This window comes from Uloborus diversus, chromosome 8 (assembly GCF_026930045.1).
Source record: "Uloborus diversus isolate 005 chromosome 8, Udiv.v.3.1, whole genome shotgun sequence".
In the NCBI taxonomy this organism is placed as follows: domain Eukaryota; kingdom Metazoa; phylum Arthropoda; class Arachnida; order Araneae; family Uloboridae; genus Uloborus; species Uloborus diversus.
The window spans coordinates 10,080,189-10,105,812 of NC_072738.1; the positions used below are offsets into that span (position 1 = coordinate 10,080,189).

General features: G+C 31.6%; 1 protein-coding gene across 1 annotated transcript in view; it reads left to right on the forward strand.

The window, feature by feature from the left end:
• Positions 1-2,524: 2,524 nt before the first annotated feature.
• LOC129227910 (uncharacterized) overlaps positions 2,525-25,624 on the forward strand; it is a 29,443-nt gene continuing 6,343 nt past the window's right edge. Inside the window, exons 1-8 of the mRNA XM_054862530.1 lie at positions 2,525-2,625; positions 5,049-5,305; positions 8,460-8,701; positions 9,313-9,457; positions 14,539-14,703; positions 20,930-21,267; positions 22,373-22,630; positions 24,379-24,506. Of these exons, the coding sequence (XP_054718505.1) occupies positions 2,525-2,625; positions 5,049-5,305; positions 8,460-8,701; positions 9,313-9,457; positions 14,539-14,703; positions 20,930-21,267; positions 22,373-22,630; positions 24,379-24,506 (1,634 nt within the window). The remainder of the gene's footprint in view (positions 2,626-5,048; positions 5,306-8,459; positions 8,702-9,312; positions 9,458-14,538; positions 14,704-20,929; positions 21,268-22,372; positions 22,631-24,378; positions 24,507-25,624) is intronic.

Below are 25,624 nucleotides of genomic sequence, written 5' to 3' on the forward strand. Positions count from 1 at the left end.
AGGCGCCATAGGTTTAAAATTCTTGTTTCTAACTTTGCACTTATGTTAAGATTATCTTGTTCACTTTTTATACAATTTACACTAAAGTACTTGAGGCTAAGGTAGTGATGTGTATGTTTTTCATGCAATTTTAGGAGGTGAAGTAAAAAGGCACTTTTACGTCGACGAACGAGAACTTCCACTGAAAATTGAAGTGAGCAAAAGGAGCAGTCACTATCTGCTTTCTCATATATTGGGAATCATACTCCATGAGATTCTCGGTTACCCACAAGTGTATCTTATAGATGAACTCGTCGGAGCTGATCCAGAAAATGCGACTATCGCACTACAAAGGATTGCGACGTGTCATTCACCGACGTGAGTACTTTTAAATTTTAATCATTTTTCAGCTATCAAGATTGTTTATTGTTCTCACCTTTAATGTCCTGAATCTTTTTCATAATAAACAGAGACATTTGTCATGGACAAATTCCGTTTTTCAACTTTTTTTTAAACGGCTGTTAGTGTCTAGACTTGTACACTTGTAAAACTTTTTAAATAATCTGTTATTCAACTAATTTTGTTTGGTGGAGTTTTATTACATTCTTGATTGTAATTAATTCTACTTTTCTACCTTTCTTTAATTTTTACAATATGGTTTTGCCAGCAATAGGGATTTGTTTAATTGTTTCTGCAAACTGCCCTCTATTGATTGTTGGGAAATCTGCTCTTAACAGGATAAATCTTGTTTCACGATTTAATCAGCTATGGCAGCTACAGCAGTGTGGAAAATGTTATCTGAGAGTTAAGAGTAATTTTTTTTAATAAAAAGAATAGTTACTGTATTTCAACATTCATTTTTGTTATTAGTTTGCTGATAGTAATTCTTTTTGCATCTTTTGTTTTTTTTAAATTGAGCACAAGATTCCGCCTTAGATCCGCTTCTTGTCATTTTCCACTTTTTCCCCGATTTTTGTTATTTTTCTAATTTTTTCTGCAATTTGTTTATTTTTCTGTAGCAGTGCATGTAAAATTTTTAATTCTGTCCCATAACTGTTCAAAAAAGTTTTTTAACACATAAAGTTGAGACAAAGTGAAAAAAAGAGTCGCATGTTCTGGTGATGTACTCTAGTTGATCCTTTTCTCTCTCTTTTTATTCCACATTTATCTTGCACAATTTCTATTTTTAAATTTTTTCTTGCCTGCTATTTTTGATCATACGGTTTTGCCTTGTGATCGAAAATAAGGGGGAAAAAGACTTCAGCCATTTCCTCTTTTCCTGTTTCATTTACAGCACTTATGTATTGAACCGTGCAATCTTTTTACATCCTTCATAGGATTTGAAAATTTTGCCTTCAGAGCATTCAACAACTGTCTTCAAAGCATAGACTAATATTTTTGAATATTATTTTCCTTTAATCTACATTTTAAAACTTTTCAGGTTTGTAACAGCAAAATACAAGTCCTGTTCTTTAGAGTAAAAAACCAATGTAACTTTAATGCCTTTCAACTGAAAGTAAAATTTAGATCTGGTTATGATTTTTAAGGTTTAATGAAATTTAGAACATTGTTTTGTGTTATTATGTAAAAAAATAAATTTCAAAAGTGGCAATTCTGTGCCACAGTTAAATTGTTTTTTTTTTCTTTTCAATTTAAAATTCAATTCCTGGAATGTTTGTACCAAAATAATAAAATATTATTTTTCCGCCAAACTGCACCATTGAAAGGATGTTTTCACAGTAATAAAATATGCTCTTTCCCTAATCATATATATTTCTACACATATTCTGCTAAACACACATTCTGCATGAAATTTGGTAAATCTTTAGGTATTGTAGAATTTAGAATAGAAGGTAGATAATAAGAAATAGTAATTTCCTATTTATTTTTCACCAGTTAAAGAAACTACTGAGCATAAAACCTTTGGTTCTAAACCACAATTCTATAGTGAGTTTGGTCTCCCATAAAAATGCCAAACAGATTTAAATGTGCGACTTTATTATTTTGTAATTGGAATGCTTTATCTTTTTAAAATTTTCATACTTTCTGTTTCACATAAATTTCCCCACTTTTTTTTTTCCAATTGCAGCAATCTCATGCTTGTTAAATGCTATGTTAGAATTTTTTTTGCTGTATGCAACCTAGACAAAATCTGAAACTCTCTGCAAACCCCACAATTTCTTAAAAATTTTCTATAAAAGATTCTGTACTTCTCCCTATTATTTCACTATGTAAAATTACATATGAGTACGTACCACTATGCAAGCAGCTTTTTCGTATATTTTTAAATGTGGCAAAGGAACTCGAAAGAAATATTAAAACAACTCAAAAATATAAATGCCCATAGAGACAGAACCAAATCTATGTATACAGTTTGGATTAAAGCTCAGTGAGTGGTTTAAATATTAAATCAAAATACTTCACAAGTTGTGAAAAAAAATTGTCTCAGTTTTCAAAATGTTGAGGATTTTTTTTTTTTTTGGTTACATCTTTTTATTTTATTTACAGAAATTGTTCCAAACAAGATGTAAATGGACCCAAAGTAATGGTAAATTTAGAAGTTTGGTTAGATCCTGGTTTTGACATGGAAAAATGGACTGCAACGGGTAGAATAGATGACTGTGGTCCTTTAGGTCCTATTGAGAGGTTAGTATAATAAGTAATTATAATTAATTTTTATATGATGTGGAAATTTAAATTGATCCAGGGATAGAATTTTTGTCTTATGGCTAACTTTGTTCAACCGTTTTGTTATGACAATAATCTCTCCTATGTGCTGTAATTTTCAAAACAGATTTCAAATTTGTTCTTTTACAGGGGTCGAAGTAGTCCTATATATCCTATATTTCCTATATTTTCAAGAAAAGCATCAAAATCGTCCTATATTTCCTACATTTTTGAAAAATGTCTTATATTTCCTATATTCCCGTTTTTTGTTGTTGTTGAACGAGGAGGACATTAATAGTACAAATTTTGGTGCATGGTGCACTAAAGGAAAAGATGATTTTACCGCTTTTTGCCATTTTTGAAACTGTTCAGTGGCCATAGGCAATAGTGGATTTTCGCAATGGAGGCAGCATGCTAAAACATTCAATCATAAAGAAGACTCTGAAAAACGTCAGAAGGATCCTTCTCAAGCTCTGTTTGTTCTTAACACAAGTGTTAAAGGGTTCAGTTTAGATATAAAATCAAAGAACAGTGGAATTAGTAAAGTAGTCATGAGTGAGGAAGAAAATATTAAAATTTTCTTTGTTCAAATTCTGTTTAATTTTTTCGTCTATAAAGTACACTGTTTATTTCAAAACTTATTCTTTCAACTACAAGAAAGTCATTTCAGGTGTAAGGAATAATTTTATTTGAGATTTTTTAAAAACAAAATCATTGATAAGAATAAATAAATAATATATGATATGTATTATTTTTTTTTTCATAGCAAAATTATTCATATAACGTGTCCTACATTTGTCCTTTATTTTTTGCGGAAAATGTCCTATATGTGACAAGTCGGTCACTTCTACCCCTGCTTTTAGAAAAAGATTAGTTATCATAACTATTTCAATTTGCCCAACATTTCCCTACTTTTTGCATATGCAGTTGTACCAGATTTTCTGTCTTGTGTAGTAGTTTTAGTGTTTATTCTCTTGCTAGCAAAAAATTTTCTTTAGCCTTTTATTAATTCATTAATTGCCTACAAATACAGTAAAAATTTCTGCTTTCCACCAGAAAAATTTCTACTCTTGAATTCCTAGATCAAGGCAATAGAACCATTCAAAACAGCAACGCAAAACATTTTACAAGAAAATTTAAGTTCTTAACCCACTGTGGTCACCCTTTCATCCATTCTCACATTCAATACTCCAAAACTGTCTGCACAGCACATTAAGCTAGGCTATAGTTGGGGCACGTCTAACCTGGCAGCATTGTGATGACTATGCAGCTTTTGGGCATAAAATTCCAAAAAAAAAAGCTTTTTTTTTCTTCAGACTATTATAAAGGCTGAGAATTGTTTTTCTCCTCCATTTACATGTTTTCTTTCAAAGGAAATAAATAAAGGAACAAGCAAAAAAAAATATATATATTAAACTTACGATCTTGTTCTTTGTAACTCACTCATTTCAAATCGGACATTTTAGTTGGGGCACGTAAAATTTTTCTATGTGATGCCAGTTTGAATATAAATTGATTTTAAAGTGACTCATAAACTAGAAATAAGCATTTATTTTGAAAGGAATGAAAACAAAAGGCATTGATTAAAATTAAATTTTGAAAATGCAGTTTTTATTTTTGTATACGGGAATTGTCGGTTTTTCGATCTCTACTTTTGTAAAATGTTATTTGTGATGATTTTTATGAAAAGCTCGTTTTAAGGAATATAGACTTTTGCATCATTTCATTCGTTAATATCATTTCTCTGTCACTGTAATACTAAATTTTTGCATATTTAATTTCATTATACCTTGTTCAGTATTTTTGAACAAGCTCGAATTTTCACATACTTTCTTTTTACTACCCCAAAAATTCATATATTTAGCATTCGATTTTTCCTGCACTCTTTAGGATGGTCATCAGGGGTCAATTCAGGCTCAAATTGGGTTCGCTTGTCACAAAATTCTGTATAGTAAAAGCAGCCACAAAATATCATACCTTAAAATTAGAACTTTTGCAAAATATTCTTTGTAAAAACAGTTCTTTCATCATTTTTAAGCGCAATCAACTTTTCTGAAAGCCAAACATCAGTAAAAAAAACCTTCAGCTTCCAAGCCATTTCTAGTGAATTCTTGTAGGCCAAAGGAATTTCAGATTAAAACATTTGTGAAAGCTAAACATGCTCTTCTGGTATGGCAGGATTGTTTCAAAAAAAATATATAAAAGAAAAATTTCAATTAAAAAAAAGGTCATTTTTTCGAGAGCAAAAAAAAAAAGTCCCAAAAATTAATTTTTTTAACGAAATAGAAATTAAAAATTAAGACCTGGGATCACCCCTTGTGAAGCTTTTACTGTATTCATTTTCCAACAGAAATATTTCATGTTCGGTAAATTTCTTAATGGAGTGTCTTTTTAACTTTCAGATCTGGTTGGTTAGTCGAAGAATATGTAGTCGACTATTTCCGAAAATTGAATAAGATGGTAATTGATCATTACAGTGCTTTCCAAAACCCCGAAGTGGCCGCCTATTTTGATTTGAAAGGAGATGAAGACATTAGGAAAATTATGCATCAAGATAAAAACTGCTCTATTGATGAATGCGAAAACTTCTATGTTTATGAACCTATCCAGTGCACCCAAAACAATGTCAAATGTGCAACACTTTTGGTTGACTTTCCAGGTATACTGAATGGGTTTTATTGTAAAGATTGTACTTCTAACTTAACCTTCTGGATTAGTTCCCACTTAAAAAAATAGGCCATTTTTGTTGCAGTGAAGAGTAAAATATTTTTTGTTTTCTAAGTTTCTATTTCTTACTGAATACAGAATCCTTCTATTGTTAAAAGAATTCATATGCTGTTTTTGTATTTTAAGTAAAAATGTTAGAGCAGCATCTAAATATAATCATTGATTTAAGGAATTTAAAAAATCCATCCATTTCATGTCGTGAATTTCTACTTCCATTTAAAAAGTGTAGCTCTAAAAAGTAGTAAACATTGATTTTAGAAAAAATAATTTCAGATTTTTTGCCTGTAATAATCCGTGATTTAATTATGAAAAGAATGAATGATGTGAAGGCGAAATAAGCCATCAAAACTGATTTGAAAAAAATATATATAATTAGAGCTGCTAACTTTTGAAAATCTAAATTAGTAGCAGAAGTTTGCCCCGAATGGGGGGGGGGGGGGGGGGGTGAAGCCTCACTTTTTATGACACTCTAACAGATGCTATGAATAATTTATTTTTAAATATACAATGGTAAAAGTAACAGTTTAATTCAAAAAAAAAAAATATTAAATTTCTAATGTTTTTATCATTTATTATGATAAGTTCTTTTTGTTTATTTTTAAACAAAAATTTGAAACATTATTGAGTACGAAAGCAATATTACCCAAATGTGACTCCAGACCTTTTACTTTAGAAAAATGCCTGTATAAAAATTAGTTTTTCTGTTTAAAGACAATTTTATTAATATAAGCATAAAGAAACCTTTAGAGGAAACACAATAATCTGTCTGGGTTATGATCCGTCTTACACAAACCAGATACTTGGAAATCTGGGTCATTGAAATATATATTAAGGATTTGATTTTTAAATTTTGACTTTTCATATGGTAAATTTTTGATTGGTCACTTGGATCAGTTCTAGTTTTCCTGGGTTACAAATTTCTTTTTTCAGTCATAATTAAGCTGTTGTTGCCTAAACTGTATGCTTTGATGAACAAAATATGTTCAGAATTGCTGTAATTCAACATTTTACCAATAAATAAACAACAGTAATATGTGTGTCTCCCCCCCCCCCCCCCCGCCAAAAGGGAAAAATCCTAACGTACCATGGATTTAATCCTCTAGTGTTATTTGCACTTCACATGGATCAAAAGTTATTGATGTTTTTTTTCTTCTGTCAATCAATAATTGTCTCCTTGTATATATATACAGGGTGTTCCGTTTTAACCTGCAAAACCTCTATTTTCACAACCATTTGTCCTAAATGCATACTTCCAATTGCAAAAATTTTCAAAATCAGATGTGGAGTCAAGATTTTGAAAGTTTGAAGCAAAAACAAAAATGAGTCAAAAAATACAAAATTTTACTTTTTATACGGGCCCTAGGTCCCCCCAACTTATATTTAGAGTATTAATCTCCATTGAAAACTATTACTGACACAAAGAACTTGACATTTGTGCCACCAAAACTCGAGGAGATATTCCAGTTCAAAGTTTTAAGGGCCCATAGAGAAGATAAAATTGGAACCTATCGCCCTTTCAGAAGAATGACAGGTCATCCAAGTAAAAAAAACAAGGTCTTTATATTTTTCATTGCTATTCAAAAATTCATGAAAATATTATGCTGTGATACACAAAAACGCACTGAAAAACCTCGAACAATTTCAAAAACCACTCTATACGCAAATATAATTTTAAACACTTGTTAACTGCTATATTTTCCCCCAAAAGGTGTTATTGACACAGAGTGTAAAGTGGTGTAAGTGACAAAACGCTGCGTTTCATATCTCGGTGAATATTGGTCAGACTAATTTCAAACTTTTTGTTTTGGCTGTAATATAATAGCTTCAATTCCTCCTTCACTGCGTGAACTCTTCATAACCAAACTACGGCAATAGCAAGATTTTTATTTGGTCCTTTTGACTTCTCTATAAATGAGTGCAATTGTACATGCATAAATATCTCAAATTCGTGCTTAGTTTTTTAGATAAAATTCCATACTTTAATGTTGAAATATTTCATAATTATAAATCACTTCTATGTCGTGACCACAAATTTTCTCAACAGAACCAATTGTAATCTCTAGCTGGTTCACAAACTAATTAAAGTTGACAAACACTATTGTTTTAATGAATGTGATTAATAGCTAGCTTATACTTAGAACTGAAGCTGGGGGGAGACAATGAGAAGATACATAAGACAATTTTAGTGTTTTTTGAGAAAAACATTAAACTCTTCAGAAGTATTTTTATGTTTGCAAAATTTCTACTGAATCATATTTCTTCAGGAACTGCTATTGACGTGATATTGTTTACTTACACTTATATACAGCTGAGTCCATAGAGATAAGGCTGTAAACCAGTGTTTCTTAAATTGTGTTCCAAGGAACCCCAGGGTTCCATGGAGATCAATCGAAGGTTCTGCGTTTGTTTTTTGAACTCAAATTAGTCACGTAAAAAGTTGATTGAAATAAGTTCTGAGTGAGGCATTCAATCAGTATTTTCCAAATAAGCAGCAAAAAAAAAAAAAAAAAAATCAAAATGAATTTTGGAGTGAAAACTCAATTATACTGTGCTAGCACAAGTACAAGAATACGAAGTTTTTATTAAAATGTCATATAATTAAAATGTTAAAAAATGTGTTACTTTTTGATGACAACAGGTTTGGAATCTTTTTTGTTTTTACTGCAAGCAAATAAGCCAATTTTGAATCTTGCATTCAAACTATACTGTTGAAGATTAACTAACCCAGGGGTTCAGTGAAAAAAGTTAATATTGAAAACTATTTCACTTATCAAACAAATTAAGAAATGCTGCTATAAATCATTTTAGTTTCAGACAAAACGACATTAACTGCAAAAAAAAAAAAAAAAAAAGAGGGGAAGAGGGGGGGGGGGGTCAAAAAGAGACTCAAAACTACTTTTGAGTCTCTTATTTCGTTAATACCTCTAACACCAATGCATTAATGTTTACAGAATTTGATAGTACTTCGATAAAACCTCTGTAGTGTAGTTCATTTTTCAAATACTTTATCTTAATACAGTTTTTTTTTTGTACATAGGGTTTGACAAAACATACCTCTTTTATTCTCTTTGTTTTCTACCTTTCAGAATCTACAGAAAATCTTCTGAAGCATCAGATTACAAAATTTAAGCTGCTGGTGAATATTGCTTGGGTCGGAGATTTCTTGGAAAATATTGTGGAGGCTAGAACTCAAGAGAGAAAGCAGACGTTATTTTTCCACAAAAGGCAAACACTTCTGAGTAGCATTGGAAAATTTGTCCGAGTGGGTTTCCCTGATTGTGAGGATGAAGCATCCATTTGTGATTTTGAAGTTGGCCAGATGGAAAAAGTTTGTAATGGATTTGCTTTTCTTATGTTTTGATTGGTTTGTTCCTAGATGGTCAGAGACATTTTAAAATAATACATTTTATTTGATACAATAACTAAAAAATATGTATGTGAGTATATTATACATGTATATTTGCATAACAAAATATCAAAAACAAGACAAAAACTAAATGATAATTGAAATGATGAAATTAATGGATTTTTTGCAATAGACCTTATGTTCAAACAGTATTTTCAGTGGATGTAAAGAAAACATTTTTATATTGCATCAATTTTTGTTTTACTAATTATGAGTATATTCTCAAGCTAACTTCTTCGAAAATTTTAGTGAAATCAAGTAAATTAAGTTTTCAATAATATTAATTTGATACAATTCAAAGCAAGTATCTCTTCAAAGTAGTGCACAATATAAAATACACAAAAACTCCGTATTTTTTTTCTTGTATGCTGCAGACTGTCTTGCAGTTGCTGTTTTTTTCTGTTACTTAAAATTTTATTCATTTTATACTGTCCTTGTTTACATGAATGTCAGAAACATACTGACGTATCTCTGGCTTTTTTGATTATTAGTTCAGTATCAATCAAAATCATTTTGCTCTAAACTTCTTACAGGTTGTTTGGTCTAAAATCAAAACAAATGCACCACTAGCCTTTTATGTTCTCCGCAAAATGCAACTAGATCAACTAGAGTACATGAAATTACTGAGGCGTCATGATGAATTGAGTCGACAAGGGCGTCGGATATCAGAAGTAGCATGTGAGTGGATGAAAGAAGAATCCTCAATTTGGAATCAATGGATTCCTAGTGATTTAAAAAACAAAACCACTTTGTACATTGGAGGAATTTTTCCTGTTGAAGGCACGTACTGGAAACGAAGTGGTATTATTAAAGGTATGTGTTACCATTCAGTGTTGTAAGTATCTTTTTATCCTCTCGTACAGTGTAAGTTAAACAAGAGTTTATTCTAAAATGGATGAGCATGTTGCATGTACACTCAGTGTTAGTAATATAGGTAGACATGGGTTGAGGCACTACTCACTTTTTTGAAAATTATTCGTGTGCCACCCCTCCACTTTTATTTCCACTAAAATCTACCCCCCTACTTCTTTAATCACTGAAGTCCATCAATCACATCCTTCCAAATATCATATACAGTAGACCCTCGTTTTACGCAGGAGTTACGTTCCACGGAAATGCTGCGTAAATCAAAACCAAAAAAATTGAGACATAATAGTGTTAAAATAGAAGTTTGGGGTTCCGTAGATAACAAAATATTTTATTCTAGCGATGACTAATTGTATAATAAGTTAATGTGTACTTATATCGACTTTTATGCACAACATGCATAAAGAAAACACAAATTAATTTTGTGCTCTGTTTATAAAGAGGAGCTCGCTATGATAATCTTTTAGAAGTCATTAAGAATTTTTCTCTGTAATTCTTTGCAGAGCATTAATGCATCCATGAGCACTTGCGTCTTTTCTATGATAGAATCTTCCTTCACTAACAAATCAAAAAGATCCTTTCTATTGTGTAGGAATGGTTAAAAATTTTCAATGTGAACATTTTTGGTTGTGCGTCACGGACGTCAGTATCCTCGTCGGTTTTGTCCTCTTTTGTCACTCCTAAAAGCTCTTCTTCCAGTGAGTTCTGAACTGTGTGAGTTTAATAACTTCACTTCTAGAAAGAGCTCTGGACCAATCGCATAAAATCTCCAGTGGCCCAAGCTCGATTATTAGCATGCCAAAATGCAGTTGATTGCACGTAATCTGCAATCTGTAGGAGTTTGGATTTTGAAAAAGGGGATAATTTTATCTGTTTGCATTGCCGCATCCACGTAAAACTGAAACTCATCCACGTAAAGTAAAATAAAGGTGTCAAATATTAAACCATGTATAATCAAAACTGCGTAAAATAAACACATGTAAAACGAGGGTCTACTGTACACAAATATTTTATGTAAAGTTAACACATGAAGAACTTATTTATAAAACCATATGTTACATTACTATAGTTGTTTATTGGTTATTGTATTATGTAATGTTTATGTGTATTTTTCCTGGGCTCAATCACAGCCTTCTATATATCAGGCCTACGCGCTGTGTTGCGCAATCGATGTCACGTGACCTCAAGCAGGCGTTGAGCAGAAAAATCCCTTTAGTTCAAACAGTCTTGTGAGCTTCAAGTAGCTGCTCGTTGCGGATGCAATATTGTATTTCATCTCACAACTTTAGTATCAAATAGCAAAGTAATATTTATTCCAAATGTGTGAATACGTTATCAACTGTCTTTATGGAGACTTGAAATGATTTCTTTTTTGTTCTTTGTATTTGACTGTGCTAAATCGTTACGTTTCGTCAAGTTTACATTATAAGCGGTTGGGATACTTTGGTGGTGAAAATTTAACGTATCAAATGTTTAACATCTCCAAATATGCTTGAAGCTACTATTGTTGGATTAAAAAATATTAAGAAGGTAAGTGGTTACCAATGATTATTTTTAAGTAGAATTCATAATAAAAATAAATACAGTAAAATTCCTTCTAAGGGATACCTCTCCTATGTGGACAGTATTTAATTCCTCGATTCTAAGGTAAAATTAAAAGGTATTATTAAACCTCTGTCATGCGGACAGCCCTCTATTGCGAACAAAATTGTTTCTTATTAGTGTCCGTATTAGAGCAGTTTTACTGTACTTGTTAAATAATATTTTAAGGATTTTTTACTTGTAAGGGACGAATTTTTATGTATGTTTTTTCATGCTACATATTTTTATCACTTTCGATTTTAATGACGAAGCTTTTTTGCCCTCAATTTGTGTGATGATTATTTTTTGTAACTATTGTTTCAAGGAACTCTTTAACATGAATTGACTGTAGAGTGCTGTTTAATATATACATTAGATCGCGGTTCATTAAAAAGAGCAACTGTTTTAACTTTTAAAGCAGTTTCTATTTCTGTAAGGTACTGTACTCTATTATTGAAAGGTACACATTTTTATTTATGTTTTTTTCATGTAATACACGTTTATTACTTTCGATTTTAATGACGAAGCTTTTTGCCCTCACTTTCTTCTTCTTCATCAGCACAACAGCCTGGTGCAGGCCAAGGCTTTCTCCGTCTGCTTCCTCCAGGCGGTACGACACGTTGCCAGGTTTCTCCACCTGTTCATTCTCAAAAATTTAAGGTCCTTCTCAACACTATCCAGCCACCTTGTTGCTGGTCTTCCCCTTCTCCTTGTACCCTCAATCCTTGAAAAAGTTAGATTTTTAACCGGGTCCAGATCTTTACGCCTAAATACGTGCCCCAGCCATCTGATTCTGTTGGCTTTAATTACTCTTAAGATGTTGGGTTGTCGGTATTTACGGTATACTTCAAAGTTATATAAACTTCTCCAAGTGTCATTTTCTTTTACTGCTCCAAAAATTGCCCGAAGGATCTTTCTTTCAAAAATGAGAAGTCTATTTTCCTCTGTTTTATTAATTGCCCATGTCTCACTACCGTATAAAATGATCGGTCTTATGAGGGTTTTGTAGAGGTTTATTTTTGTATTAATGGAAAGGAGCTTAGATTTTAATTGGCTCTTTAAGCCAAAGTAGCATCTATTTGCCATCAAAATTCGATTTCTGATTTCAACTTTAAACTCATTCTTACTGGTAATAAGTGCACCCAAGTATTTAAACTGGGTGACTCCTTCAAAAGTATAGTTTCCAATATTAAGCGGCTGCACATCTTGTATTCTAGTGCTCGCAACCAAAAACTTAGTTTTTTCCTCGTTTACAGCCAAGCCCAACTCCCTGGCAGCGCTCTCAAGGGCAACAAATGCCTCGATCACATCCTGTTTTCTTCGCCCAACGATGTCGATATTGTCCGCGTATGCCAATATCTGTATAGTTCTCTGCAGGATTGTGCCTCTAGTGTTGATACCTGAGTCTCGTATAACCTTTTCAAGGGCTAAATTGAACAAAATGCAAGACAGAGAGTCTCCTTATCTGAGGCCTCTCTCTGTATAGAAGACCTGCGATACTTCAGACATGGTCTTAATTCTGCATTTTACGCTTCGCAAAGTCATTTTGACAAGATTGATAAGCTTAGGAGGGATTCCGAATTCGTACATCGCCTCGAACAATTTATTCCTGTTGATACAATCATATGCTGCCTTGAAGTCGATGAACAGATGGTAGGTATCAATTCCGTACTCCTTGGTCTTTTCTAGGATTTGTCTTATAGAGTGAATTTGGTCTATGGTAGACCCTCACTTTGGTAAGTGATTATTTTTTGTAACTAAAATTTCAAGGAGCTTTTTAATATGAATTCTCTGAAGAGTGCAGTTTAATAGATACATGAAATCGTGACTTTTGAAAAACACCAACTTTTTCTTTTAAACCCAGCTTCTATTTGTATAAATGTATTTTAAAATGTTGTGGATTTTTTTTAGAGGAATTCATAGCAAATGAATATGAATTAAAGCTTTTAACAACTATTAGCGAGCCATGCATTAGAAATGTGGTTCATGACCATTACAAGCTTAGCTCTCATACCATTTTCTTGATTTTGAGAAATATTATGCAAACAATTTATAACATACTGTTGAATAACTTCTCCAAAAAAAAAAAAAAAAAACTCACAGATAACTCATGATAAATCTAAGTATATTTTTTACTCTGAAATATATGCATCAGTATTGTCCTTTTATACCAATTGTTTAGTTTGTTTCAATTGTTCAAATGTTTTGTAATTATTATTGGGTATTGGAGTGATTTTTTTCTCAATGTATGCTGTTTGTTTTGTTTGTAACAGTTAGAAATATGGCTAAATATTGGTTTATTTTATTCCATCTTATTTTTTTTTTCATTTGTCTGTATTTTTATCAAAGGAAATCAATACTACTCTAAATCATTCATGTGAAAAATGCAAAATATTTATTAGTTTATGAATAAGTAATATGCACTTCCCGTTTATCTTCCCCGTCTGTCTTAATCATTTTACAATTTACAGTAAGCAAAATTTATTTCGTACTTTCTTTTGCATTATGATTTGAAGTTTAAGTGTATTTTCTTTTTACCCATTAAAATTTTCATTTTTATTTATTATCTATGTATTTATTGCGAATATAATATTTAATGTGTCATGCACAAATTTTAATTTAGTTTACTATTTAAGAAGTATTTGTGTCGATACTAAAACTCGAACGATATAAATTTTTAATTTAGAGATGTATCGGAGTATTTCATGTAAAAATTAACTTTTTTTTAATGGATTATAAAAAAAATCTAAATTTTTATTCACGGTAGAGCTATTATGAGATGTAAACAAACCGCCTTCACGGGCGGCCATGTTGAATGAGCGCGCAGGCCTTGTGTTAAGATGGCTGTGGCTCAATAATGAGCTTGGTATATTAACTAGAAAATTAAAAAATGCTAAAAACATTCAGTTTCCAAACTTTGTAACACAAATAAGGCGGTGAGAAGCAAAGGGATGTAAGTGGACATTTCCAAGTTTTGAGTAAAATGCGTTTAAAGGTAAGGTCCTAGGTAGGCTTTCATTGAAATATTTTTCTAAATCATGCTGTATAATAGCACCTACCAGAGCTATCAGTACTATCTCTTGTTCCAAGGCTGGGGAGAGGTTCACCTTCCATTTGTACGTGTTATCTCGAAATTTTTAATTTTACCACTTACATCCCTTTGCCTCTCACTGCTTCAAATGTTCTTTGCATAATGATGCAGATACTATTATTTACAACTCTTTTTTTTACTTGTTTAATAGTTGCATTTCGTTTACAAAATGAACTCTATTCATTTGCAATTTTATGCATGAATAATTTCTTTATTTCAGCTGCTTCTATGGCTGCTGCGGCAGTCAACAGAAATCAGTCTATATTGTTCAACTATAAATTGGAGATTTTAGAACAAGATGGTCAGTGTCGTACTGAACAGGAGCTGAAAAGTTTTATCAATTATGTGAGTAACTCTACTTACAGAACAATGGTTGGTATACTAGGTAAGATTTTTCATGTATTAGATACTATAAATATTGATCTGCCGGGGAAGCCATTCCTGCTATTTATGTGAAATATTTTGCTCTTTTCAGTTCATAAGAGACGTACAAAATTCATTAAGATTTCAAAGTCTTTTTTTTTAATTTTAATAATAGCACACTATTTATGATTTTTTTTTTTTTTTTTCAATGTAATGGACCAATCTTTCATGTTTTAGAATTATAAGTTATCTTTAAGTATGTTAAGTTGCTATGCATATACTTAAAATAAAACAACACGTTTTGTTTTCAGCATGTACCAGGAGAATGATAAGGCCTAGAAATGTAAAATGTGGTTTAAACATGGGTTTTTTGCTTCATTTTTGCACAGATTTGTGGGTCTGTTTATTGATAAATTGATTGTAAAATAAGAGAGTTACTGTGCTTTATTTTTTGTCTGACCATGCCGAAGAAGTGACCAAAGCAGTACTTCGTACTTTTGGCTCCATCTAACCTTCTTGCACCATGAACACATCAACAACAACTGTGTTTTATTTGATTTTGAGCCCTTTTTACCCTTTAAATCTCAAGCTAATTGAATTAGAGAAATATTTTAGGACCTGATAGTTGAAAACAGTCTTGAATATGATAAGGGAACATTTTTCACAAATCAAGCTTTTTTTGTGTGTGTGTATTTAATTTTTCAAACAAGAGACAGTTGTATAAAAGTTTTTTTTTTTTTAATTTAGCTGTTTTATATGCCGAATCGTTATAAATGATATGAGATATATTTGCTGCATACTACCAAAAATATGCAGAATATATTTTTTCTTATAAAATTTTAAATACTTGCAGTTAAAATTTTCCCTCTCGGGGAAAAAAGAAAAACAATAAGTGGCATAAAACCTTGCTCTAAAGTGTCTCCAATTCATTTGTAATCGTGATATTAAACCAAGTTTAATGGTGAAAATATTTTTATCTATTGTTCTTCAAATAAATACTTTGATCTTTTTTGTTTCCCTTTTTTTTTTGTTTCTTAACTTTGCTTATTAATAATCTTTTTAGTTTGTTGTTTATGTTAATAAGAAATTCAGAGTATAATCAGTGTAACTTGTGAACATAGTCAACATCTTGCATTAGCTTTTTTTTTTAAAAAATTATTGATTATGTTTTTTTAATTTTAATTTCAACTGACCTTAATTTGTTTAAGTCTTTTGCTACACAGTTAAATTAATTTGTCTTGTTAAATTGTTAGAATGTATTTTCTTGAGATTGTGTTTTCTTTGTTTTTTTTTTCTTTCTGTTTGCTTTTAGATTGTAAATTTTGGTTTTAGGCATACAATTAATAAAACAACAAAGAAATTTTTAGCATTTTAAGTTATATCTGTTCTTACTTTAACTGTACTTTTCATTAAAATTATTACAGGACCTGCATGCTCTCGAACTGTGGAACCAATCGCTGGTATAAGCAAGTATTATAATACTATCATCATAAGCTATAGTGCAGAGGGGGTCTTGTTCAGCAATCAAGAGAAATATCCCTATTTTTTCCGAACCATACCTGAAAATAATCAGTTTGGGTAAGACAATCGTCATTTATTTCCATCAATGTCGATTTTTTTTTCTTTTAGTGTTGAAATTGTCCACTATTGATTTTTCCACAAATTGTTTGTAACTGTCAAATATATTTTGGTAGGCTTGCCAGGCGTCCCAGTTTTCAAACAAAATCCCAGTGTCCCAGCCTGTTTACTTCACATCCTGGTAAAAAATAAATTTGGTTACAGATGACCAAAAAAGTCTAAAAATAATTAACTGTGAAGGATTATTTCATTTGAAACATTAACTTGTAAACTTGATATCGGATTATCTTGTGAGGATTTTTACAAGAAGTTTAAAACCAAAAAAGACTTTCTAAATAAAGTCCTAGAGAATGAAAAGTATATGTAAATATTGTTCACTTTTCTATTCCTCATTCAAAGTTTTCTTTTTATTAAAGTAATGTGTAAATTTTTTCATGTGAGAATTAAAATGTTTAAATGTATCTGCTGGTGTCATTTATTGCTCAACATTATTAACCATCTATTCATAGCATTGACCTTTGAGAATGAACTACTCTCCAAAACCAGATAGGAATGTGTACACTTTTGAATACTTAGGGGGGGAGCAGTCTTGTGTCCCGTTTGAATATTTCAGAAATCTGGCCAGCCTACATTTTGATCTCCTCCAAGTTCATTTTGATTACTTTAGTTTTGATGTCCATTTGTGGGCATACGTAGTTGTGTGCTTGAGGAGTTCATATGGGGGATCGTTATGGTCATTCCCATAAAGTCAATACAGTTGACTCTCTGTTTAATGACGCTCTATTTAACAACTTTCTCTATTTAACGACGGCGTTTCATGGTCCCAAATGGTCCACTATAGTGTTAAATGCATTCTATTTAAGGACGATTTTTTGTGGTCCCTTGAAAGTCGTTAAACAGAGAGCAAACTGTATTTTTCAAATTAAATTTACACATTTGAAAAACTAATGTTCAGAGAACTCGCATGAAAGATTATTAGTTGAATAGTTTATTATGAAGGATTTAGTTTGAAACTGCAAAGTATGGGGCATTTTAACAGTTTTAAAGGATGGTTATTAAAATGCAAATTTTTTGAGTTGGTTGCTGATGGTATATCGCATGAAATTAAAGAATGCTAAATTTTTTAAAAAAAAGAGAGAAAGAAATGAATATTTCAAAAAAAGTCACATTTCAGCATTTTTAGGGATTTTTCTTTGTACAGGAGTAATTTTTTTTTTTTTTTTGCTCAAATACACTATTGTTTGACTTTTTGTATAATGGATATAATGTTCAAAGTTTTATATGAAATATGTATACAATTCCATAATTTCTATTTATGCATGGATCTTTTATCTGTGCATTTTTCACTTAGAACAAAAACCAACTGTTATTCTCGCGAATTGTAAAAAAAAATGTAGAAGTTATTCTAAAAAAATAATTAACTGAATCAACGCAGTTTTGTTCCTTTCTTTGAATGAACCACAAAATCCGACAATTATCTTTCATTCAATTTCAGCGCTGTTTACTTGGAATTATTCAAAGCTTTGGGGTATCAAAGGGTAGCTGCTGTGTCTGAACATGCCCAGAGAAATACTGAGTATTTGTCCCAATTGCAGGAGGCTGTGCAAAGTCAAGGTATGACCATTATAACCAACCGCCAATTCCCCAGGGGGAAGCTTTCACCTGATATGACGACATATTTAAAAGAGTTGAAGACCAAAGGTGTGAAAGTTATAATTGGAGACTTCTATGATTATGCCGCTCAATCCATCATGTGTGCTGCATATCAGTTAGTAAGTCACATTCTCTTTCTCCCCCTCCCCACTCCTGTTTAAAATAGTGAGGAAATTTTTAATTGGATAACCTAAATGTGTTAAATGCATGCAATGTTTTAATTTTTGCATTCTCTGAACCTTTTTTAACACTCTTTTATTAGTTTCACCTGTATGTATGTATGTATCTTGTAACGGAATCTTGCAGCTCAAATTTCGCTCACTACCTGCAATCGGATTCTTTTGAAATTTGGCATGTGACCTCAGACCCGATGACAATGCTATAATCAAATTAATTAACTCTTTTAATTGTTAGTTTTCTCCATTTTTAATAAATATTTTGGCATAAATCCAACAATGTGAAAAAGGAAAAATTAAAAAAAATTAATTAAAAAATGCTCGCAAAAATTATTTAAAAATATCTACAAAAACCTTTAATTTTTCTGCATCAGACAAAATTTCTTCCAATGTTCCAAGGTAATTAGAACATGAAATATAATTGTTTTTAACTAATTTCATGCCAAAATTTAGGTGAGCCTTCAATTGGAAATTCATCGCTGATCAGACCATTTTTGAACAAAACTTTTATTCAAATGCATCTCAAATTTTCAAAGTAATCTAGATATGATTTCCGTACAAATACATCGATGACTGAGATGGATTAACTGGATTAGACAATTACTCCACAGGCAATTTATCAGCAAAGTTGAATGTTTTTAGAGCTCGGCTATTATACTTTAAGTTGCTCATTTTGGAGTTCGAGAGATCACGTTTCAAATGCCACCCGAGATCTTTAGTCGCTTTTTTTGGGCAAATTTCATGAATATAAAAGATTTTGAACAATGTTGAAATGAAAATTTTTTCGTAAAACAAGTTAAACTAAAAAGAAGAAAATAAAATAATAGTTTAAAAAACTAAAAATACACACTTTCATAGCAAAATGAACTAAAAAGTGAAAAATAATCTTTGGATGATAGTAGTTGACCAATCACTTAATTTTAATGTAATACAAAAAAGCGTGGGGGCTTCTTCTTGAATTTCTTCCACTTGTTGTTCATGCAAAAATGTAAATAGACAGACCCCCACGGTTTTTTGTATTACATTAAAATTTAGTGATTGGTCAACTACTATCATCCAAAGATTATTTTTCACTTTTTAGCTCATTTTGCTACGAAAGCGTGTTTTTTTAGTTTTTTAAACTATTATTTTATTTATGTAGTATTTTAATTGATCTGAATATGAAATCTTTAGATGATTTATCTTTATGAAATTATTTTAAAATGTTAATTTATTTATAAGTAAAAAAAAGAGTGACATAAATTGGAAATACAGTCGACTCGCGATAACTCAAACTTCGATAATTCGAAATTTTCGATATCTCCAAAAAAAGTATTTCCCTGCACCTTTATTGCATTTTTAATGAAATTTTATCTCTTTAACTCGAATTAAATTCACCTTCTTTTTGGTAACTCGAATTTTTTTCCCATTTACTTAAAAAATTTTCAATCCCTTAAAACTCAAATTTTCAAACAGCTATCACTTTTCTCCCTCATTTACGCGCTCTAGAAGAAAAACGTGTCCTCGGGCTCTTTTGTTAGTGATTTTCACAGTTGTGTTCACCACAGGTATGTGGGAGGGGAGACATGTTTCGGCTGCTGTTTTCTGTGGACAATGGTCGAGTTTCTAGAATAAGCGTTCTCTGAACTTGAATGACCAGTTCCTCGAACACAAACCCTTTCTCGTTCTAGTCATCCATCGTCTTCTTACTTTACTTATTAGTGCTGTGAAAAAGCTCAGGTTTATTTGTCATCGAAATATGGCTACAAAACGAAAATGCACTACACTTTCTATTGCAGAGAAAAAAAAGGTGATTGATGCGGTTGAAAAAGGGGGAAAGAAAAAGATAGATATTGCAAAGGAATTTGGCATTCCGAATAGCACACTCTCAACCATTCTCAAAAATAAAGAGACTATTCTGAAAAACTTTGATGACAATCAAGGGGATCGGAAAAAAAGATAGCGGAATACCCGGAGGTAGAAAAGTGCTTGATAAAATGGATTACCCAGTGCCGTACCCAGAACATTCCACTCGGTGGAAACATATTGAGAGAAAAAGCGGAGAATTTTGGGAAGCAACTCGGCTTTACAGATTTCAAAGCAAGCAGTGGTTGGTTTGAAAATTTCAAGAAAAACATCACTTTTTACAAAGTTTGTGGAGAAAGTGGAAGTGTAAGTCAAGAAGTCTGCGAAGAATGGAAGGGATCACTGTCTTCAATTCTAAAAGAGTATGACGACAAAGATGTATTCAATGCCGATGAAACAGGTCTATTTTTTAAATGTCTTCCTGACAAAACAATGGCTGTGAAAGGGGAAGCTTGCCAGGGTGGAAAGAGAAGCAAGGAACGAGTAACTTTGTTACTGTGCACCAACATGGATGGATCAGAAAAAATGAAGCCAGTAATGATAGGAAAATCAAAAAAGCCAAGATGTTTCGCTGGAGTTAAATCATTTCCTGTGGATTATGAAGCTAACACAAAATCATGGATGACAGCTGAATTGTTTGAAAAATGGCTGAAAAATTTAGACCGTAAAATGTCTAGTCAAAACCGCAAGATTGTCCTATTTGTTGACAACTGTACAGCCCATCCAAGCGCAATTACAACGAAATTAAAATCTGTAAAACTGGAGTTCCTTCCTCCCAATACCACTTCAAAACTACAGCCGTTAGATCAGGGAATTATCCAAAATTTCAAACTAAAATATCGTCATCAAATCGTAAAAAATGCATTGCTGAAATTGATGAAGGAAGCAACCCTTCTGTAAATGTGTTGCAAGCAATGAGAATGGTTGATAAAGCCTGGAATTGCGTTGAACAAAAGACAATAGCAAACTGCTTTAGAAAGACAGGTTTCCATAAAGCATCTGCTGAGGAAATCCGCCTAGAAGAGGAAGAAAAAGAAAAGGAAATCGAGGAAGTAGTTGATGAGGAATGGAGTTTAGTGTCAAAAGCTCTGCAGCTAGATCCTGTAACAACATTTCGAGACTTTGTCAACATAGATGATGATGTTCAAGTGTGTGGAAATTTATCGGACAAAGACATAGTTGACGAATTTCGACCACTCTCAGAAGAGGAAGATGAGAGTGAAGAACTTATCCATCCGAAACAGATAACCTTTAATGAAGCAAAAAGTGCCATGCATGTGATGCGGTTGTTTATTGAATCGAGACCTGATATGGACTTAAAGACATTCAATGCTGTTTCCCATTTGGAAAAAATAATTGACGTGGAGAGAAAAAAGAGTACCCGTCAAACTCTTCTTGACAGATATCTTAAATAAAGTAAGGTATGTTCTTATTTTGTGTGCGCTTTTGTTAATGAGGCATATAAGAATACTTATACCTTAAATAGAATGAGTTTTTGTAAGATTTTTGATAACTCGAATTTTTGGTAACTCGAATTTTTTATGTCTTCCCTTCAATTTCGAGTTAGCAAGAGTCGACTGTAATAAAATAAATACTGTAAGTAAATAATACATTATTAATGTTTACTTATAGTTAGAATATTATACTGTCAGCCCAGCTTAATTGGGTAACGGATAAACAAATACCCCACTTATACAGATAAAACCTCCTGGAACTAAATATTTCCCCATAAACGCAACGTTAAAGATCCCTGCTTAATCGAATAATTTCCCCCGGATAATCTAATGCTATTTATAAGCTTTGGCAAATATTAACAAAAAATAATTACGAATATTTACAAAAGATTTAAAAACAATAAACAGCACAGTCACGAATTAAATTAAGTAACACAAAGAAATATTCACATTTTAGATGATAATAAATTGATAAATAAATGTAAAACACAACAGACGAGGAGGGAAAATAGGAGTTAGAAAAGTGTTCCCAAAAGTTTGTCCCCAAAAAATGTTGTACTGAAATAAGGTGACATTTCATCACTCAAGTTGAAAGTTATTTTTTTTTAATTTTCATGTGTACTATAATATTTATATATTAGTATATTCAAATTAATAAACTACATTGTTGTTTACTTAGCTTATATCAAAAACTTTTTTCAAATAACATTAATTATTTCCTTTATATAGCTATTGATTTATCATTATTACGTTTTAAGACAAATGTTGTCAATTTAAAAAGGTAAAGTAAATTTACCTGCTTTATCAAATACCCGGCTTAATCGAATAATATTTCTTGGAACCCACAATATTCGATTAAGTGGGGCTGACGTAGAACTTAGAAATAATTAAGAATTTGATTGTAGTTTATTATTTTTTAAACCTCAGCAATTTGTATGCAGGTAGAGTAGTCTCAGTTGTTTGTATTTGTCAAAATCTGTTCTAGGGCATGACTGCAGCTAACGGCTTTGTGTGGTTTCTCCCGCTTTGGCTCTCTGATGACTGGTTCAGTAAGGAAAACATCCCTGGAAGACGCTATGGTGATGTAAAAACAGTGAAGTGTAGCACCGCAGAGATGATTGAGGCTGTTAACGGTCACATGAGCATAACTTACAAGTTTTATGCTGACAATGACACTTTAATGCAAGAAGGGAAACCTGTTGGTGAGTGGATTAAAGAATACACAGGTGCAGCATCAAAAGAGGTTGGTTCCATTTTTAGATACTTTAAAGCAAGGTTGGGGTTTTAAACCTCAGAAACTGGTTTTGTACAGGATATAGGTGGTGTTTACCATCTGAAAGTGACCTGAAGTGTTTTAAACTGTTTGAAAATATGCTAAAGCTAGAGGTATAATCTGTAGATACTGAAATAATTAATAATGCATGAGCGTAAATATCAATTAGTTCTAATTAATGGATATTTGATAATATTTTTCTTTGAAATGTTCATTTTAAAGTCTCCATACACAAAACTCTATTTCAAAAACTTCCTTCTGTAAGAGTTGGTAACATTATGAGAAGAAATTTGCAACAATAGCAAAGTACTTAATTTCAAAACTGTATAAATATTAATTAGCTGTAGTTAATCGATAATTGACAATATTTTTCTTTGAAATGTTCATTTTAAAAACTCTCTATACACAAAACTATTTTTCGAAAATTTCATTATGAAAAGAAACTTGCAACATTACTGAAATACAGTCAAACCTCCATATATCGAACTTCCACATATCGAAATTTTCTATATATCGAAATCCCAGCAAATTTCTATGTTCATTACATAGAAAAATTGTTTCTATATATCGAAAAAATCTCTATACATCGAAAAAAGTTTCGGGACATTCGTAGATTTTTTTTTTTCCACTTTTAACTGTTTGTCTCATGAAAACTGAAGGTTACGGAGAAAATTGTGTTCACTAAAGGTTGCTACAAAATTCATATGGAATCTGGGGTTGAGGGGGATGTAGATAGGTTCTTAAATTCCCCCCCAGTTATTTCAAATCTTAGTTTTAAACAGTAGCACAGTCAAATCAGTTTCAAATTAGCCCTTTTCTCTGTTGATTATAATTCCTAGTCTTTTTAGCTGCAGTAAAAATCATTCAAGTTAGGTAGAATGATTTTTTAATTTTCTCTCGATTACATTGTCAAAACGAAAATCCCCCCTTTTGTTGCGGATCAATTTGAACTGCCAAGGAATGAAGATGTATGAAAGCGCAAAAATGTAATTTCTGTTAATTTTTTAATTATTAATTTTCATTTAATCCAATGCTCGTATAAATTAGAAATAGGGTTTCATACACAAAAATTTGCTTTAATTTTAATGTTTTAGGAGATTTTTATGATAAAATAAGATAATTTCCATATGTCGAAATTTCTATATATCGAATTTTTTTCCGACAATTTGCTACTTCGATATATAGAGGTCCGACTGTACTTAATTTCAGTTCCATTTATTGCTCAAAGGAATGCTGTAATATGCAAAAGAATATGTAAAAATTAGCAATAAAAAAAATGCTCATCGCATGTCTGGAGCTATACAATTTATTGTGACTATAAATAATAAAAGTGCAAGCCAGCCCTTAGCGGAAACCTCAAGCAAACAATGCCTAAAAATTTACAAATTGAAGCAATAGACTTTAAATGCATAAAAATCTTTTAAGAATGATTTTGTGGGTATTATGATAGATTTTTCTCTCCATATATAAGTAATAATTTCTTTAACAATAAATCTGGTGCTTTTAGTTTGTAACAATACAAAATGTGTAAATAAGTCAATGAGCTGCAACATTCTAAACTCCATAAATTACTTCGTCTTAAGTTGTGTAGATTTGAAAGTTGACTGTTGTATTGTATAATGAAGATTCTCTCTCTAAATTGAATTCGTGTTGTGTGTTATTCTTTTACTGCTGGATATTTGAAATGCTATTTTGTTATTTAATCTTCCACTCTTCAGCATATCCAAGTGAGTCCTTATGGAGGGTATGCATATGATGCAGTTTGGGCATATGCACTGGCACTGGACGTTTTATTTAAAGAAGACGCTTCTCACGTAACAACACTTCATACATCCAAGACATCAAGGTATGAAATCAGAACAGCAGTTTTCTCCTCAGTTTTTGCTACAATGTCGATCATTGCATTGAAGGAAAAAATATTAATCTTCAAACTTCATTCACAGGAATGGTAGACTTGATGTAAACAAAGAATTGCGCCATTTGGCGACCTTAATCACATGCTTGGCTTGAACAAGAACAAATTGGTGCCAAGCAGACAACGAGTACAAATTCTGTTGGTTAACTTTTTTTTTTATTCAAGAAAAAATCCCCAAAAGTGCATAGTGGCGAACCTTTCTATAAAAATTTTTGTTTACTTTCATTCTAAGTATTATGTGAACAGAGTGGGAAAAGGATGGAAAGAACATTAATTAAGCACAAAAACAGCAAGTCATTGGGTACACACAGGGACTGATTTAAGAAAGTGAGTCCAGGAACTGGGGGGGCCTGCACCCCCACTTTTGAAAGGGTCCTCAAATTTAGAGTGTTTGTGAGCAAGTTGTTTTTTAAATATATATTTTGTGCATGTACAATTCAGAACATTTATTTTCTAAACCAGTTTTAAATTGTTTTTTTTTTTTTTTTGTTTGTTTATATTTTATTTACAAAAGTAGAGGGTTATATAAAAAAAGAATTTTTTTTTGATCAAAGAGCCTCTTTTAAATAGAATGCGTCATTAAAGTGTACAGTATGTAGGTAATTGTAAAATTACAAGCAAGAGATTCTTCCTTGAATCCAGTTTTTCACTTGACTTTTTTTTTTCCAGATTTTTTGCAGTGTGTCTGCATGTGAAAAACTATTCCTATTTTACTGCTGGCTGATGTTGAAAGACAAAAAACGAAAAAAAAAAAAAAAAAACAGTAAACAAATTTATTGAGATAGAAATCAAGAAACAGTAATGTTGCGTTGCACAGAGATGTCCTTACAGTTAATAACTTTTGGCCTTTTTTTTGTGTGTGTGTGTGTGTTTTTCTCTTTTTATCTCTAGTTTTCGTATTTTTCTCCCTCATTAATTTTCATTCATCAGTTTTTGATTTTCACATGTTTCTGTCTCTGCTTTATTTTCAGCATTTTTAATTGAAATGCGCAATCTTTTTGCATCCTTAACAGGAACTGGAACTTTTGATTTCAGTGCATTCTACAATT